The 16,995-nt window shown below is 42.4% G+C and overlaps 1 protein-coding gene across 21 annotated transcripts in view; it reads right to left on the bottom strand.

Annotated features, from left to right (window-relative positions):
* ST3GAL4 (ST3 beta-galactoside alpha-2,3-sialyltransferase 4) overlaps nucleotides 1-16,995 on the bottom strand; it is a 215,895-nt gene that overhangs the window by 43,720 nt on the left and 155,180 nt on the right. For 16 of the 21 annotated variants that reach the window (XM_061592946.1, XM_061592934.1, XM_061592932.1 and 13 more), the window contains one exon: nucleotides 12,138-12,291. The exons of the other annotated variants lie outside the window; for them this stretch is intronic. In XM_061592946.1, the coding sequence (XP_061448930.1) occupies nucleotides 12,138-12,291 (154 nt within the window). The remainder of the gene's footprint in view (nucleotides 1-12,137; nucleotides 12,292-16,995) is intronic. 21 annotated transcript variants of the gene reach the window in all.

Raw genomic sequence — 16,995 nt, 5'->3', positions numbered from 1 at the left:
TGCAAATAAGCTGTAACAATCTCTGCAAACTCAAGCGTAGTTGTGAAAATGACTAAAGACTGATTTCAACTCAGATGCCTGGGTCAAATGTTATACAAAGCCGAGATTCTTTAAATATGAAACTAAACTCAGCAGAAGTCCTCTTTCCAGCTGCACAGGAGGAAGAGAGGAGCGCTTAGGCTCATCCACATAGTGCTAAACCAGTGTTTAACTACAGTGCTAAGCCATAGCGTTATTCACAAACATGGACACCATCTCACTACCGCCCAGCCAAGCTGCTGTCACTATAATAAAACTGGTCTATTTATTAACTATATAATAAGTAGCGGGAGGATGGCCAGAAGTCACAGAGTGGAGACATAAAACCAGATTATCCATTTGGCAAACAAAGAAGATAAAGCACCAATGTTCCAAACAAACATTCCCAAGTGTACACAGGGACAAGTGTTTGTGCAAGACGGTCTACACTTGTTCATTTGTACAACTCAGCAATCATGTACACAGTTCCACAGACTGCATACTCAATGACCATTACATGTGAATAACTGTACAGGTTACAACTCAGTTGTTTGTGTACACAGGTTCACAGATTGTATGCTCATTGAATGTAGCTTGTGAAAACCCCTGAAGTCACCTATTTGTGACCAAGCCCGAGGAATAGCACTACTGTGTGTAATTTTGTCAGACGCCATTAAAGACAAATCATGTCGCCTTAAGGGTGGTGAGCATCTCACACAAACTCTGTCAATTAGTTTACTGCTCTTTAACCCAGCAGGTGACGGCAGTTAATGTGTGGGTGCACACACACATATTTGGGTAGATTTAATCACAGTGGTAAAACCTTAAACAATTACATGCCCATCTAAGTTAGTTTAACTGAGTGACTGGCTGGGATGACAAAAGGATTCTCCAAGGGAACCCTGAGATATCACGCATCTCTTTTGCTACAAGTGGAAGACAGAGATTATTGTAGATAAAGTTACAAACTTGTTAGCCACGATATGCCTCATCTGCAATTCCCTCCACAGGTTTAGCAGAACACTCAGCAATACAATCCTTAGCTTACCTTGAACCTTGCCTCACATGAAACATTTCCATCTATATTGCACAGCTGGTTTCTCTATAGATGGCATTCATGCCCTTAATTATTCCAGTAACTACTTCTGTGAGTTAGAACCAGCATTGTTTTTTCTTTTTCTTTTATCAATTCAGGAATCTAAAGAAAGCAGTTCTGGTTTTGGTCTCCACAGCTTTAGCTGTTGAGCTTGAGAGTTAAGTAGATAAGGAGACTGTTGACTCCTTCCCAAGGTGCCATGCCCAGCCCTAATTTTGTACAAGGCATGGAGCTCTCAGAGGATGATATCACAGGTCAAGGACGTCGAGGAGCAGGGAGGGCCTCCTGAATCCAATACGGAGGATCCCCATGAGGGGTCCTTGGGATTGGTACCTGATAATGAACCCCTGGAACTGTCAGAGGAGGAGATGGAGCCGCCCCGAGTCTTTGAAAGAGTGTTGGCACCAAAATCTTGGGGTCCAGGCAAAAGAGCAAAGACACAGTATGCACCTATAGACCCAGAGTCGTGAGTAAGCAATCCATGATACTCCTTCACTGTCAGCTGTGGTTAGGATGTGGTTTAGGAGGCCAGAGTATGTAAGGCCTCCCTCTTGAGTCTCCCAGTTGCTGGAACAGGTCTCTGGCTCATAGTTCCTGATTCTACTTACCCTACCTTGATCTTTTGTATCTTGCCTGAATTCCCTATGATACTGATCTTGGACTATTGTCCAACTTTGTCTCTGTATCATGTTTGGACTGAGACTGATTCTCTCTCTGCTTGACTTTGGTTTGTTTGGACTGTGCTACAACAGCAACTTTGCCTTGTTGGCAAGGACTTTGGTGAAAGGCTTCTATCTCCTGGAGCTGGAATCCTAGTCCCTGAGGGCATCTACTGGAGCATGACACAGACATCTGATGAACTAAACATATTCCCTATCAGTACTGAGGGCAGTCCAACACAGTGACTAACTTCTGCCTACTGACCACTTGGCCTCTGCCATCAACCACAGCCATAAGGGCCACTGGGAGGTTGTACCCCTTCTAGCCTGGTCCCATCCATCAGCCAGAGAAGTAAACGCTGCAGAGAGCTTGCTTCCTCCACCACCCTTGCAAGAAAGCATACTCTATTCCAATTGCCCTGAGACTGCAGAAGTCAGAGAAAAGGACACTCTGGTCACCACCACCAACCAGAGGAACTAGAGTGCTGGCAAAAAAAAATTTTTTTTTTACATTGCTTTGATTTGTTGCAAGCCACCTTGGAGGAAATTTGATTTAGAGGTGAGGAAGAGAAGGAAAGAATGGATGTATAATACAGACGTCCTTCAAAGGATCAGGATCTTTAGCGGCTGCCTTAAGCTGGAGCCTACCTTATACGCTGGCAGGAGGGTTTCCACCCTTTCTAGCACAGTTAAGCGAAGCAGAGGCCACAGATAAAATAATCGTATCACCAGTAGCAGGAGTCGGCTGCCACGAGTCAGAGTTTCTCTTACATGCTAGACACCATTCCACCCTCTTCCAGCACATGTAAATGAATAGTGGGAAGGGGGGAGAGCCTCAAAGCACCAGTATATATTCTATGCCAAGTATGCCATGTACCCATCACAGTTTTGTGCCAAAATGTTGAAAATGAGAAATATTCAGACACTGTGCTCCAGGTAGCTTATTGGGTGGTGTGTTCAGTAGTGTAGTGGTCTACACTGCACTTCAGAAGTGCAGGGTCCCTCCATGGTAGTCATGGGCACACACCCTTCTAAGACTATACAACCTCTTAAAATTATAGAATAATATGACCAGGCTTGAATATTGCTTCCAGCTTCTCTATCACTGTCACCATTTGACTGTCCTTTCTCACTGTCAGAGATATCGCTTGAATTACTGAATGCAGTGTGTAGACATTTGTCTCCTACTGCTACTAATCTGCTTGAAGATGTAGATGCTGTCATCAGAATTCACTGTTTCTTCTTCTGCAATTACAGAATTGTCACTCTCCACAACTTGTCTTGGCTGTCTGAAGTAGGAATAAAGGCTGGCTTGCAATTGACATTCATTGGGACTCTTCTCAATGGCTAACACATTCCCCTTTAATGCTGATTGGAGACATATGGACCCAGTTTTGATCAGGCTCCCAAAAATGAGAGTCTAAGACCCCCCCAGTACCTCAGATGACTACTTCCCTGGATGTGTCTAAGGGAGCTCCAGTCTTGAAAACACACCAGAAAAGGCCAGCTCAAACCTAGGACCTCAAAGGCTGTGTACACAGAACATTTTATTCTAGAATCAGTGCAGAATGAGTACTGTTTTTTTTCTACGTAGTCCACACACAATCTAATTCTACTACATATTTTTGCCCCTGAAAAATGCTTCTTGAGAAACAGATTGATTCTGCGTTGACCCGCAGTGAGTCCATCTGAAAACACATGTAAGTGGTCCCAGCAGTGGGAGGGGATATCCACACCTGCCAAATGACATTGTGGGTGGGCATATATCACAATCACTATCACCATTTCCTTCATTCAAATGGGGGTTGAGGAGGGAGGAAAAGGTGTGGATAACCCAATACAAGGGAAGAATTTTCAAATGTGTATCAATTAATCACACCCACCCTTGTAAACAGCAGGATGTAGAATCAATCTGGATTGAAAGCAGCACATAGAGGACAAGCACGAACAATTCCAGACTGAGAAAAAACTACATATATATGCTACAAGCGGGTTAGTGTGTATACAGCCTCTCCAGCTGATTCATCAATACAGCCAAAGGGAGGTTGAAGAACTAATCTACAGAAGAATTCCACAAGTATCCCTCAATAGCTCATCCAGATATCCATTACGCATGACTCCTCCAATTAGGCTTATAGAAAGATTATAGATTCAGACTCTGACTGGTTTCTGCTTGAAACATATATTGCCCTTAGTGGTTTCTTTGGTGAAGACATTTAGAGTCCCTGTAGTTTCTGTCCTTCTGACGGCATTGTTTGCTGCTGCTGGGGAAGCTATGCAGTGGGGTGGGCTGTTCCAGAGCAATTTGCCCTTCAGCTTGGAACAAACCAAGGCAGTGCCTAGCCCAAGGTACTGTGCTGCCTAAAGCCAAATAGGCCAAATTAAAAAAAAAATACTGCATACTGTTCAGACCCTTATTCCTTCCTTATTCCCCCCCCACCCTTCTTAGTGCCACCAGAATCACTCCGCTTTGTTGCATGGCACAACTGGGCATTTCAGTGGCTGACCTTTTGCTCCTGAAAAATATGGGAGTTGAGCTGAAGGAGCAAAAGTCAGCAGCAGCAGTTGAAACTGCACCTAGTCCTTTAACACAGAACACTCACATTGTAACCTGTGTGTTTAATTGCACCTCTGTTTGCCTCTGCTCCTTTTGGCTTTTGTTTACTTTATGATAAATGGCAAGGGGGAATCAATCAACTAATCTTAATGCCAACAAGTGTTTCAGAAGAATCTCTTGAAGAACCAGGAAGGTAGTTCTTCATATCCCATTGCCAAGTCTCAGCTGCAAAAGCAGAGGAACCATGATGCTCATGCATGCACGTCAACCCTGGGCTTTGCCCTCAAAAGTCCATCGCTGTCCTTCCATGATCTGATATAGTTCCAGGTGTTGAAGACTTCTACTGCCAAACTGTTACCGTTCTTCCCTTTCCATTCCATGCAGCTCATCTATCTCTGAGATTCTCCCCAACTCAGTGCAATTTATTTGTATGCTGCAGGAGTTCTACGCCACCAAATACACAGGCAGTATGAACCTCTGGATAGCTGTTATTACTCAATAAACTATAGAAATATTACAATCCTAACCACTGGGCCAAGGCAAGGCAAAACAAGAACAGCAACAGTACATATGGGGGCCGTGTCTTTTGATTCAAAGGGATGTTATGGGACACATGTTACTCTGGGACAATGCACATATATCTTAATCCAGAGGTGGTTCACAAAATTAATGAATGGCCTGATCCTATTTTGCAATAGTAAAACATAAGAGCGCTCACGTATTTTACTCATTAGCTCTCTGTGCCAGTCTCACAAGCTTACTGTGGTGACTTCTCATCCTCTCATCGTCTTGTCAAAAAAATACAGTATGTTATTTATTAGTTAATTCAAATATTTATATCCCACACTTCTAATGTCTTCACATTATTCAGAGGGGCTTACAACAATCAAAATGTCACAATATAATAATAACAAATATTAAAACAAAACAATAATGGAAAGTGGTTCAGCAGATGGGAAGCTTTCACAAACCCATACAAAGAAAGAGCCTCAAGCAAACCTGGCTTATCCTACATAAGGGCCAGTGAGCTGTGCCGACAGGTTAGAGCAGCCTTTCCCAACCAGTGTGCCTCCAGATGTTGGTGGACCACAATTCCCATCTCTCCTGACCATTGGCAATGCTGGCTGAGGCTGATGGGAGTTGTGGTCCAACAACATCTGGAGGCACACTGGTTGGGAAAGGCTGGGTTAGAGAGAGCGTGCAAATTCTTCTTCTATCCCTTTCAAAGGAACCCAGCCATTGCTCTAGGACAGGCTCCTCCAAACTGGTGTCCTCCAGGCACTGCTGAACATAACTATATCCCTCGCTGTTGCCCATGCTGCCTGCTGCAGGTGATGGAAGTTGCAGTCTAACAATATCTTGGTGGCCACCATGTTGGGAGAATTCTAGAGTCATGTTGCAATTGCAGCAATACGTCACAGCTTGTACCTTCAACTTATCAGAAGGATGAGGGGCATTATGGGTGGATGCTATGGGAACTGAAATGATATACACATACACCCAACCTATGGGCCCACAGTTCAATGGCTGTTGATAAACAGCAATAGATGGTTAGTATTGCTAAGGAGATTGCTTTGGAGCAGACCTTTTGAAAAGACCTAGGCTCATCAAGAAACAGCAGCCAAAGAAGCTGGGGAACCGGGGTGGGGGGTGGGGGGGAAGCTGCGCGACACATGTACTTCAAAGGGCCCTTGGGTAGCTAAACAGATAAGATGAGAATTTGGCAGTTGCTCAGGCAAAGACTTATTCCTGATCCAGAAGTATTGACAGCTAGGCCTTGAGAAACTGGCTATAACAGAGAAGTGTTGTTGCTCAGTGCTTTACATGCAGAAGGTCCCAAATTTAATTCCTGATATCTGCAGCTTGGGCTGAAAAAGATAACTGTCTGAGACCCTGGAGAGAAGCTGCCAGTTAGCATACATGAGCTGTTGTCAACCTGGTGCCCTCCAGATGTTTCAGACTACAACTCTCATCAGCCCGAGCCATGCACCTGGAGGGCACCAGGCTGGGAAAGGCTGCTGCAGACAATAGTAAGCTAGAAGGCTCAACGGTCTGACTCAGTATAAGGCAGCTTCTTGTGTTTCTAGCCAATGGGTGTGTTATGCTACAATGCGACATGGTAGGATGATATGACTTTTCCAGCCTTTTCTATATCTTCAAAAGGCTCGCTACAAGGAAAAGCAGAATAGAAACCAATTCTATTAGGAGTCACACACACCCCAGTTCTAATCACAATCACTCCCAACATCAATCAGCCGACACCAATCAGAATATTAACTTAATTTGGCCTGGTATGCACATCACATGAAGCCAAACCATGGTTTAGTGTGAATGTGCAAGTTTGCAGGCTCCTAGAGAGAAATCTTGACTGCTTTGTTCCTCCTGGATTGTTCTGTTGCTGTGCTGAGCTAAACCATGGTTTGGTTTAGGATGTTTTTAGAACCAGGCCTCTAACACAGAAGATGGGGTCATTAACAGACCTAAGTTCTGAACTTGGCTAACCAGAAAGAAAATCATATGCTTCTCCCACTTATCTCAACAACCCTGTGCCCTCTCTTTTCAACATGCAGTTGGAATCCCAGAAACAGAGTGAATGAATGAACTGCATAGCAATTCCTATGCAAACTGTTGGCAATATTTTGGGGGGCAGCGCTCCTTTCCAAAGATGCATAAAATCTTCATTGTTGCAGGGTATTTTCCATGTTTAAATACACTGGCCTTACAAATCTTACATTTTGAGATGTTAAATGCCACATAAGATGTTCTAATATTTGTAAAATTTAAACATAGCATAAAAGAATCTTGTGGACTTGAATTCTAGATATCGTATCGACGTAGTATTCCCATATTTTAACATTCTCACAGACTACCTAAGCATTGAAAAGTGCTAAATACATAAAAAGCAACTGCCATCTCGATACTTTAATCAAAAGGCCCCAAACCACTCAGCCAGTGCAATAACTAAGAGCGATTCAAAAGCTCATGGCATCCAGATAATGAAAGAAGTGGCTACAGTTAACAAGAGGTACTCACCAACTTCAGGCTCAATGCCTCCTTAATACTTGGCTTTTTAAGGGTTGCCCAGCCCCACTATGACATTGCAGCTCTAAACAAATGACATCTCTTCCGCCAAGGCCCACTATGACATCGTACAATATCTGGGTGAAGAAATGACAATACAATTCTAACAATATCTACTCAGGCATCCTATTGAATTCAGAAGGGCTTACTCCCAGGTAAGTGGGGTTGCAATTGCAAATGTTTGGACGACAACTTCCATCATCTTTGACCACTGGCCGTGTTGGCTAAGACAGAGGTGGTTGTAGTTCAATACATGTGGAGGGCACCAAGTTGGGGAAGGCCAAGATAAGAAATAAAAAGAAGGCAAGTGAAGAAAAGGAGTAAGAGAGGGAAATGCTGGAGGTTCCACCCTCTGCTGCTTCCTTTCCAGTCTGACTTGCTCTCTCCTTCCTCTCTTTGTCATGGGACAAGTGAAGCCCAGCAAGCCACAAGCAGGCATTTACTATAAAATCACAGAGCCTATCCTAGCAGAAACACATTGGCTGGAAGCAAGACAGGTTTAAAACAAGAACAAGGTCTGTGCCTTTGGGATTCTGAAAGACTGAAAGTCTCTTGTGTGCCACCAAAACAAGGAACCCGAGATTGCAAGGGTAAATCCCGTCACCAAAGGATAAAAGAAGGATGGAGAGAGAGAGAGAGAGCGAAGTGGGTGTGGTTTTGACGAGGAGACTCCACTTCCTTCTCCATTTGCCCAGGACAGCAATCTCTTGTGCTTCCTCTTAATCAACCAGGACATCCACAGCAGCAGGGCAAAATCAATACAGGAAAGAATTACTCAAATAGCTAGTGTGGCTGAATACTGAACAAAGCCAGCATGGCTCAACTAACAGAAGGCTGCACTAGGAAAACCTCTCCAATCTAATTCCTGCACGGTTTGCCTACTCCCAGTGCAAGCACATGGGACAAAGCAATTCCATTAGCTTGTATAATGCTAGGGGGTGGAGAGATAAACTCTGCAGGGGCCAAGCCGTCAATTCTTTTCCAATTCAAATTTCAGTTTAGAAAAGAATTCAGGGGCTGTTACCACTCACCTCTTCTTTAAGGTGGGTCATAATGTGTTCTTGAAATTATTTTCTGAGCCTGACTTTGGAGGACTTGGCCGGCACCTCTGTTTGCAAAGCCTTTCCTTGAGATGGCAATGTTGAAGTGCATGGCTCCACCCGAAACAGAGACAGAATCATCCAGGGCTCAAAGCAAAGTTGGAGAACTCATGGACCTCCAGATGTTGCTGGCCTCAAGCTCCCATCAGCCCCAGCCATCATAACAAATGGTCAGGGATGACAGGAGTTGCACTCCAACAACATATGGAGGGACACAGTTTCCCCATCCCTGATTTATAAGCTTAGTTGAGTGTTGCCGAACAGTATCTGTGGCAGCTCCACACTCTCCCAGGACTCTCAGATATTCTTCTACCTAATCTTTGCTATTGGCTTCTTGCTGCTGACTACATCAACTGTGCCAGACATGCCACATACAAGGCTCATTCAACATTCTACAATGTTACCAGGAAGCTCAGCCATGCCTTCCTGTTACATGTGCCCTGGGTACATTGTATCTAGAAATCCCCACGCTATCTTAAAGTAGTATATTATACAGAGGCTTATACGACACCAAGGGCACAGTTATAGTTTGTATTTGCTGGCCTTGATTTATATCAATCTGTGAGAGACTCTTGCTGGCTATGCATACCAATGTTGAGACCTCTGGAAAATATGAACGCCTCTCTTCTGCCTAACCTCTGACCAAATCAAGACACTCTAGGCACACTCTAATCTGACCTACTTCCATGGAAGAAGCTCCATCCCTGAGGCACAGCCACCACCTGTAGTTACATTAGCACTTATTATCATTACTTAAAAGTAAAACCCTCCAGCAAATGTCTACACATGGTACTCCATCTGCACACTGTAGACTTTTCACTCTATGACAGGAAACTTAGATCTATACACAAACTTAGATTTCCTTCCATAGCTGTAGATCAGGTATAGGGAAACTTTGGCCCTCCAGATGCTGCTGAATTACAATTCCCTCATCCCTGGTCACTGGCCATGTTTGCTAGGGCTGACGTGAGTTGTAGTTCTGCAACATCTGGAGCACCAAAGGTTCCTCACACCTGTTCTAGATCATTCTCCACCATAGGAAAACCCCTCCGCAGTAGACCAAATCTGTAAGAGTTTCTCACTTCTTAAGTCCTCAGTGTTCTGTCTTCATGGGATCTGTTCCAGGCTAAATTGTTCCAATCCTAGTCATTTTGGCTCCTCTTCCCTACCTCCTCCCCCACCTTCCTTTCTGTCATTTTTATACTTGGGTTAGGGCTCCCTAAAAGCATACATATCCCCCTTCATAATAGTTGCATCTTAATGAAATCTACCAGAGGGCTCAGCCTAACCTTTGTCTCCCATCATAGCAAAACTGGCTTGACTACTGATTTCCTCAGCATCTGAAGTTCTGTCCTCTTGCAAGCCAGAAGATTCTACATGTCTATCTCTCGACTGCTTTAAATCCCAAGGATTATGTATAATCCTCGGGACTTGAACTAATTAGGGACACATCATCTATTGGAACTAGTAGCCAACTGAAGTTAAGTGAGGGCTAGAAGAGGCTCAAAACCTTCCCGCACAGATAGAAGCAGCACAAAGATGTCATGACTCAGAATATGTAGTCCGATTCAAGATTGAGAAGATATGACTGTGGAACACCTCCAGACTGCTTAGTCCATTTCATTTACAGAATCTAACATTTTTTCACTATTGAGTGTGTAAAAGCAAAGAAATGTTGTATTTGTTACTTCAAAGAATGCATACCGTTCAGTTTGTATATATACAACCGTGAACATTTATACATGGGTTGTTAAATAGGTGGTCCAATGTAAAAAGAGAAGAAAAGAGATGGGAACAACATCAAACTAGCAGGAAAAAAAAAGAGAGAGAGGACAAGAAGCTTCTGATAACTTGGGAGCTGGGGGAAAAAAACCTTAAGAACTAACTAATGTTGTTGCCTTGATGAAAGTATATGCTTTAAAATATGTCACCGGCTGGATTAAATCTTGTGATTTTTCAGAACTTAAGAGGTTATTGTCCCCAACATAATCTACGGCATCCTACCACACAAATGTCCAAAGCATTTACTGCAAAGGGGCTAACCTACCCAATGCCTGGTACTGCAGACTTCAACCGCAACTTCTTCCTCCTTTTATTTAAGTTAGCAGTTCTGATATTGAAGTATATAAAGCATAGAATTTGCCATCTGCTGACAAGAGAAGCAGACAGATAAAGGGACAGCAAGTAGAGCTGGGCAGCTCTTTTTCTGTCAAATGAGAGGGGTTTGAAAGGTAAGTACTCTGGAACTGGGTCTGCTAAAAACAAATCAAATCAAATCTAAATATGGAATGAAACACGGTTCAGAAGGGGTACAAGATCCAGTCCTCACCTACTGGTAAACAGAAGATCACATATTACCTTATGGTCCTAAGCAAAAGACATAGCAGTTGGATACCAGTTATCCCCTATCTGAGGCATTCATGTTGCAACAAAGACTTTGAAGTGAATAGCTGAAATATCCAAGGGGCTAGGGTGACTCCATACGGTTGACTGCTGAGTCGGATCCAGTCTACAGGCATATGGAAGTCTACTATAGACAGAGGCAGAGGCTATGTATTTGCTACTTCAGGAATTTAGGTAGACATGACTCTCTCAAACAAAGAAGCAGGTTTTTTTTAAAAAAGAGATCAGACCTCATTAGTTTTGTTGTGTTTGGGTCTCTTCCTGCTAAGTTTCTTTTTGGCTTTTGGCTTTCTTGGGTCTTCCCACGCGAGCCAAAAATATCAATTTCAATTCTGCTTCTGGTTTTTGCCAAAGTGGTTGTATGGCTTTTCATGAGCTGTAGAGGAAGTGTGTGCCTTGTTTGACAAATTTCAATGAATCACAGTGTATCATTTCAAATAATAACATTTATATATGAGAAAAGACATTTAACATTGAGGATTTAAGCCATAGGTCCGGAAAGCAACTTGTCTTGCTCGCACTCATACTGTTATCTTTGGATGAGGCAGTAATATTGTAAAGGTGAAATCCACCCACATAATGGCAAACTTCAGATTTCATCGAATGAAATAAAAACCAGTGAAAGCAACCATTATTAATAGGACCTATACATTCAAGTGAAGCTAGAAGCCAATCTAAAAACCATGAAAAAGTTGAGGAAACATAAGCATTTATACCTGATTCCTAAAACATCAAATTTAGTACCAGGATATGGGGCACCACCACCAGAGGCCCTAACTCTGATGGACACTCGTTACCTTAAAAAGTGGGGCCACTATAGTCCAGCCTTGAGTACTGATCTTAATAACCAGGCCCTTTTCTGGGTCAGTGGGCACTTCTGGAATTTTGAGAAAGTGCTGTGAGCACCAATCAAACAATGACTACTGTGGGTTATGTGGCATAACATAAAATGGCTGCTGAAGAACGTGGCATAACACAAAATGGCTGCCACATCGAAAAGAGCAGAAAAAGGGGCAGTAACATAAAACAGTGCTGTCTATCATATTAGGTAAAGAGTAGCACCCCAGACTTTCCTCTTTTCGGGTGGAGGGTTCTCCAACATTAGAAAATGGAAGATATTTCACTGTTCAAAAGTGCAGAAATATGGTTGTTGACATACAAATGTAGCTTGGTAAAGTGTTGATCACAAGAAATACATGAGGAGAAGAGTTGTTGTTAAGTACCTCTTGTGAAAGTAGACATATGGAGAGGAATAAAGCAACCTGAGCTGAACTCAGCTGGGTGAGCAAAGAACATTGTACGGCAAAATGGTAGGTTTCTATTCCCATGGGAGAAATGGGCCATATGCAGAAGCTGAAGCTCAGGAGGAGGACGACACTAAAAAAAAAAGAGTTTAGTAACTCTAAATTTAGAGAATGGTAACAAACAGGGTTTCAGAAACACAGGCACAGTCAACATATCACAGATCAAAGTTCCAAAAATCAAACAAGTTGTTCATGCACAGTTGTTACAAAACATGTACAATTTACAAAAAGAATCAGTTTTGCACACAGTAGTAGCTTATGCATTCTGACTAGATGTTAATAAACAGCAAGATGTTGATCAGTTTAATGAGCAGCAGCTGCAGACACAGGTAAATATGCTAGCAACCCCGGTTTGGCATTTTATTTTTCCATTGCGTCAGGCTCGCTTGTTACCATTTTAAAGACACAAAGCACTAAACAAGAACAATTAAAAAAATCTCTATGCCTGGTATAAGCCCTAGGGTAGTAATTCATGCACATTTGGACTTCTCCAAAGCTTTAAAGTTCTAACCAATCCAAACAGCAGAGCAGGTCTTCCAAGGTGAGCAAGATCTACTCCAGAAGCCCTATCCATTGGCCACTTCATGAAGCTTTGTCTAGGTCCCATTAGGTTTTTTTGAGTCAAGCTCCAGCACTTTCTTTTCAAACACCTTAAGCATCAAGGCCTGCTTACTTTAGTGGTTACTGCTAAAGCAGCACTGGCTCAACTTCATCTTTGACCAACCCAAACCTTTGACTACTGCTAAATCAGAGGTGAACCCTGTGTGGATTATCCTGTGCCAAAATTGCTGTTTTCAGAGCTGATCAATGTTTGCTCAATCACACTCTGGTAACAAGATTTTGTTCTGCCACCCCTTTTTTATTAATTTAATTAATTAATCAATTAATTAATTAAAGAGAAATGGACAATTATGCACTTTTATCAAGCTATCAGAAGCGAGTTTGCATAAACCTATGTGGCACCCTGAGAAACTGCACATGCAGATGTGCAAACATATAGCATCCATGAAAGTGGAAGAAAATCAGTTTACCTCAGTGTATGATATTTTGTACCAAGGACAACACTGAAAAGCAACATAAGGAGAAGCAACATGACACAATGACAGACAAATTGGATCTCAATGCAATCACTATGAGGGCCAATTAATTTGGGGCCTTATTATGTGTTAACAGGGTCATTTGCTCCCCTTCAAAGAGGAGAAATCAGAAACAGGATAATTGCCCCCAGGTTTTAGTCACACTGCAGGTTGGCCAAATCAGGGCACATTCATGCATCTCTACAGTGTTTTCTTTCTATGCGGGATGCACAATATACCAGAGCACAAACGGTGCCCTAGCAAACTATCAGCCAACCCACCTTAAAGTCACTTGCAGTGGCATGCTGTATTGTAGTCTGTACCTGTGATGACCTATTTGCCATAGCAGCACCGTTCAGCCCCAAACTAAGTAGATGGTCCCTCTCCCAAGGACAATACCCACCAGGTATGGTGAAACTCAATATTGTAAACAAGCCTTTACTCACACTTGGTTACAAAGCTTGCCAGGTGACCCTGGACAAGTCTCACCATCTCACCTTCCTCACAGAGTTATGAGGCCAACACACTGCACTGAATTCCTCAAAGAAGAGGAGGACAAGAGAGCAACAAAGAACAGTAATGATCATTGATAGCTTTAACTATATAGTATGCATTCTTTATATTAGTGCTATTAGGCAAAGAAGAGACTTGGGCTGCACTGAAATTGGGGACAGGGGCACCCTACAGAAAACAGTTCACTTCTGTCAACAAAGGGCCCCACCTAATAGGCATGCCACATCACATCCTGCAGTACCCTGACAGCCCTATCTGAATGTAAAGTTGTACAAACTGTTGTCTTACATTTATACAAACTAAGAGTGCAAGTGGGTACATTGGAAAAGTCTCATTCATTTTGTTTTCCATACGATGAATTGCATGTATCATTTCCCCCACTATTTTCAAATAATAATAATGAAAATAACAATAATTTGAGACCACCACAACCCCCGCCAATCTTCTGCTGCCTGCAACTTCTATGCCTTCCATCTAAATAGCGCAACACTTTCAGGCATTCTACCAAATTTCAGGTACACAGAACATAGAATTCCCATTTTACAGTGCCCATTTTATAATTGCTGTGTTTCCTCTTCCCACCCACCCCTGAAACCTATCTGTGACCTCCACAGGCTATTTTATTTTTTCATCCAGATAGAAATGTCTGAAAAATAAACACATTAAACACAAACCATGCTTTTATTCAGAATTCATTTGCTTGAACCCCCATTCATTTTCATAACTAAACAAATTAAATGAATAATTTGTTTTGTTTTCCATTTATTTTAAACACAAATGCTCATCTCTCCAAATGAAAACAAGCCTGCCAGAATCCTTCCTCTTCCTCTCCCACCAACTCTTATTCTATATCTACCGCATATAATGTGGAGCCACTGAACAGGGAAAACCTTTCTAATTTCTTCAGTGATGGATGTCAGATGTTTATAGCAATTTGAAAAGCCTTCCAGCTCTAGACTCCATATAAACATTACTCCACCCTCGATTCCTGAATTCAATCGCCTACCAGTCCCTCATACTCCGGAAGGATAAAGGCCAGCTGTCACTCTTAATCACAAAGATTTACTGATCCAGGGTGGACCCTGCAAAAATGAGGTGGGTAAACTACAAGGCAGCCAGCTTTTCCGGAAATTCAAAAAGCACTGCAGCACCCACTTGCCAGAGACTCAATATTGTACATTCAGCCATCCCTAAATTAGTAGTAATTAGTTAGCGTTTTTCTAAGAGCTGCTCTTTGTCATTTACATAACAATGTGGCAGCTATTGCTCCTGCATACACCGTGCAGCAAACTGTCAATTCTGGAATTGGAACAATATTAAAAGGGAGCATCTAAACCAGCCTTTCCCAACCAAGTGCTTTGCATACACTACCTCAGTAATTCTTACAAGGCAGTATTATTACACCCCATGTGAAGAGGAAAGCCGTGGCTTAAAGTTAGTGGCTTTCCTGGGCCTACTAATGAGGACAATGGCAACTCATTCACAACTCTTAATATTCAAGGCAAACTACACACTTTAATTCACACTTTTTAAAAAAAAGAAATGCTTACATTTTACTTTGTAGAAAAAGCAGCCATTTGGGGCTGTCTTCCCAATCCCATTTCCCACCAAAAACCATGCCCCCCAAAGTAGTTGTTTGCAAGAAACAGCATGTTCAGGGGAAAACAAGGTGGGTAATGAGTGGCTGTAAACTGTCATGGAGCCCCGATCCAGAGCTGATGCATGTCCCAGATAGGGGCCCCACCCAGCTGCTTTTTCTTCAAAATTAACATGGCCAGCTTAAGAATACTTTTTAAAAAGCATGAAGAACATATATTGTCTGACCCTTAGCCTCTAAAAAACACATTAGCTTATGGATCCACATGAGAGTGACCACGAGTGATATCTTAATAATTCTATCTGCCCACTTCAATAAGGACATGTAGAGAGAGGTTTTTGGTGGTTCCCTCCCTGCCAGAGAAGTCCCTTCATCTGGAGATGCATCAGAACTCAAAACTGAGCATTTTCTAGAACACTGTGCAGATGTTGTCCGACTGCAACTCCAATCAACCCCAGCCAGCTTAGTCTGTGGCCAGGGATGATGGGACTTGTAGTCCAATAACATCTGGGGACCCAAGGCTGAAGAACAGTGTTCTAAAAGAAGCATAAGACTTCCTTGGCCTGATCTTTTTGACAGCCTAATTATGCTACAGGTAGAGGTTTCAGCCTATGCAGGAAGATTACATATTTAAATGTTTAAGTATGATCTAGCCCTCCCCCCCCAAGTTACACATATTTAAGACACCATGGAATGACCCACTTACAACCTAGGCCAGCCTTTCCCAACTAGTGGGCCACCAGGTATTGTTGGACCACAACTCCCATCAGCCTCAGCCAGCATTGCCAATGGTCAGGAAAGATGGAAATTGTGGTCCAACAACATCTGGTGGCCCGCTAGTTGGGAAAGGCTGACCTAGGCTCTAAACAATGCTTATTGACAACAATTAATATCAATAGAATGCAACATTCAACTGGGTTAATGGAAAATAAACCAGGATTTAATGTTATGTATGAACCAAGCCAGGGATATATACAAACAGAGCAAGAAGCCACATCTAATTTAGTGCATCCACACTATAGAAAAAAACTGCATGCAGGATCAATGCATGTTTACATACAGGTTTCATATTCTTTTCCATATGGAAGAGTCTTCCATGTAGGAATTGTGTCATGAAAATTGGCCCCTATTATATAGCCTTAGGCAAGTCATGATTACTCAGGCACTATTGTCCGTTAGGTATAATGGCGCCCTTCTTTACAACACTGTCATAAGGCTAAGGCTGGATACAATTCAGGCTGTATTAAAAAAATTATGTAAATGACGGATTAGTTAACTCATGGATTTTCAAATGCTCATAAAGAATGATGGTGGTGGAAAGTCTCATGATTGTTGAAGAAGTTCTAGTACCCAGATCAAACAAACTTGGCTTCTGGAGCAGGGAGGAAAGAGAAAGAGAGAGAAATTGAGTTAATATAAACATTATGCTATCTGGTTTGGATAAAACCAGAACCAATCTGGCAGAATTCACAAGGCAACTCAGAACAAAGTCACCATTAAGGAGACAATTATGCTGTTGCTTGTATCTGAGTAAATAGATTCAGAGCAAACCATATTCTTTTGTGGCTCTTTCCTCATTCAGGATTCGCAA

Source organism: Rhineura floridana, chromosome 12 (genome assembly GCF_030035675.1).
Source record: "Rhineura floridana isolate rRhiFlo1 chromosome 12, rRhiFlo1.hap2, whole genome shotgun sequence".
NCBI classification, from domain to species: Eukaryota; Metazoa; Chordata; class Lepidosauria; order Squamata; family Rhineuridae; genus Rhineura; species Rhineura floridana.
Note: the sequence above shows the minus strand (reverse complement) of the source record. Positions and strands in the feature narration are given on the sequence as shown.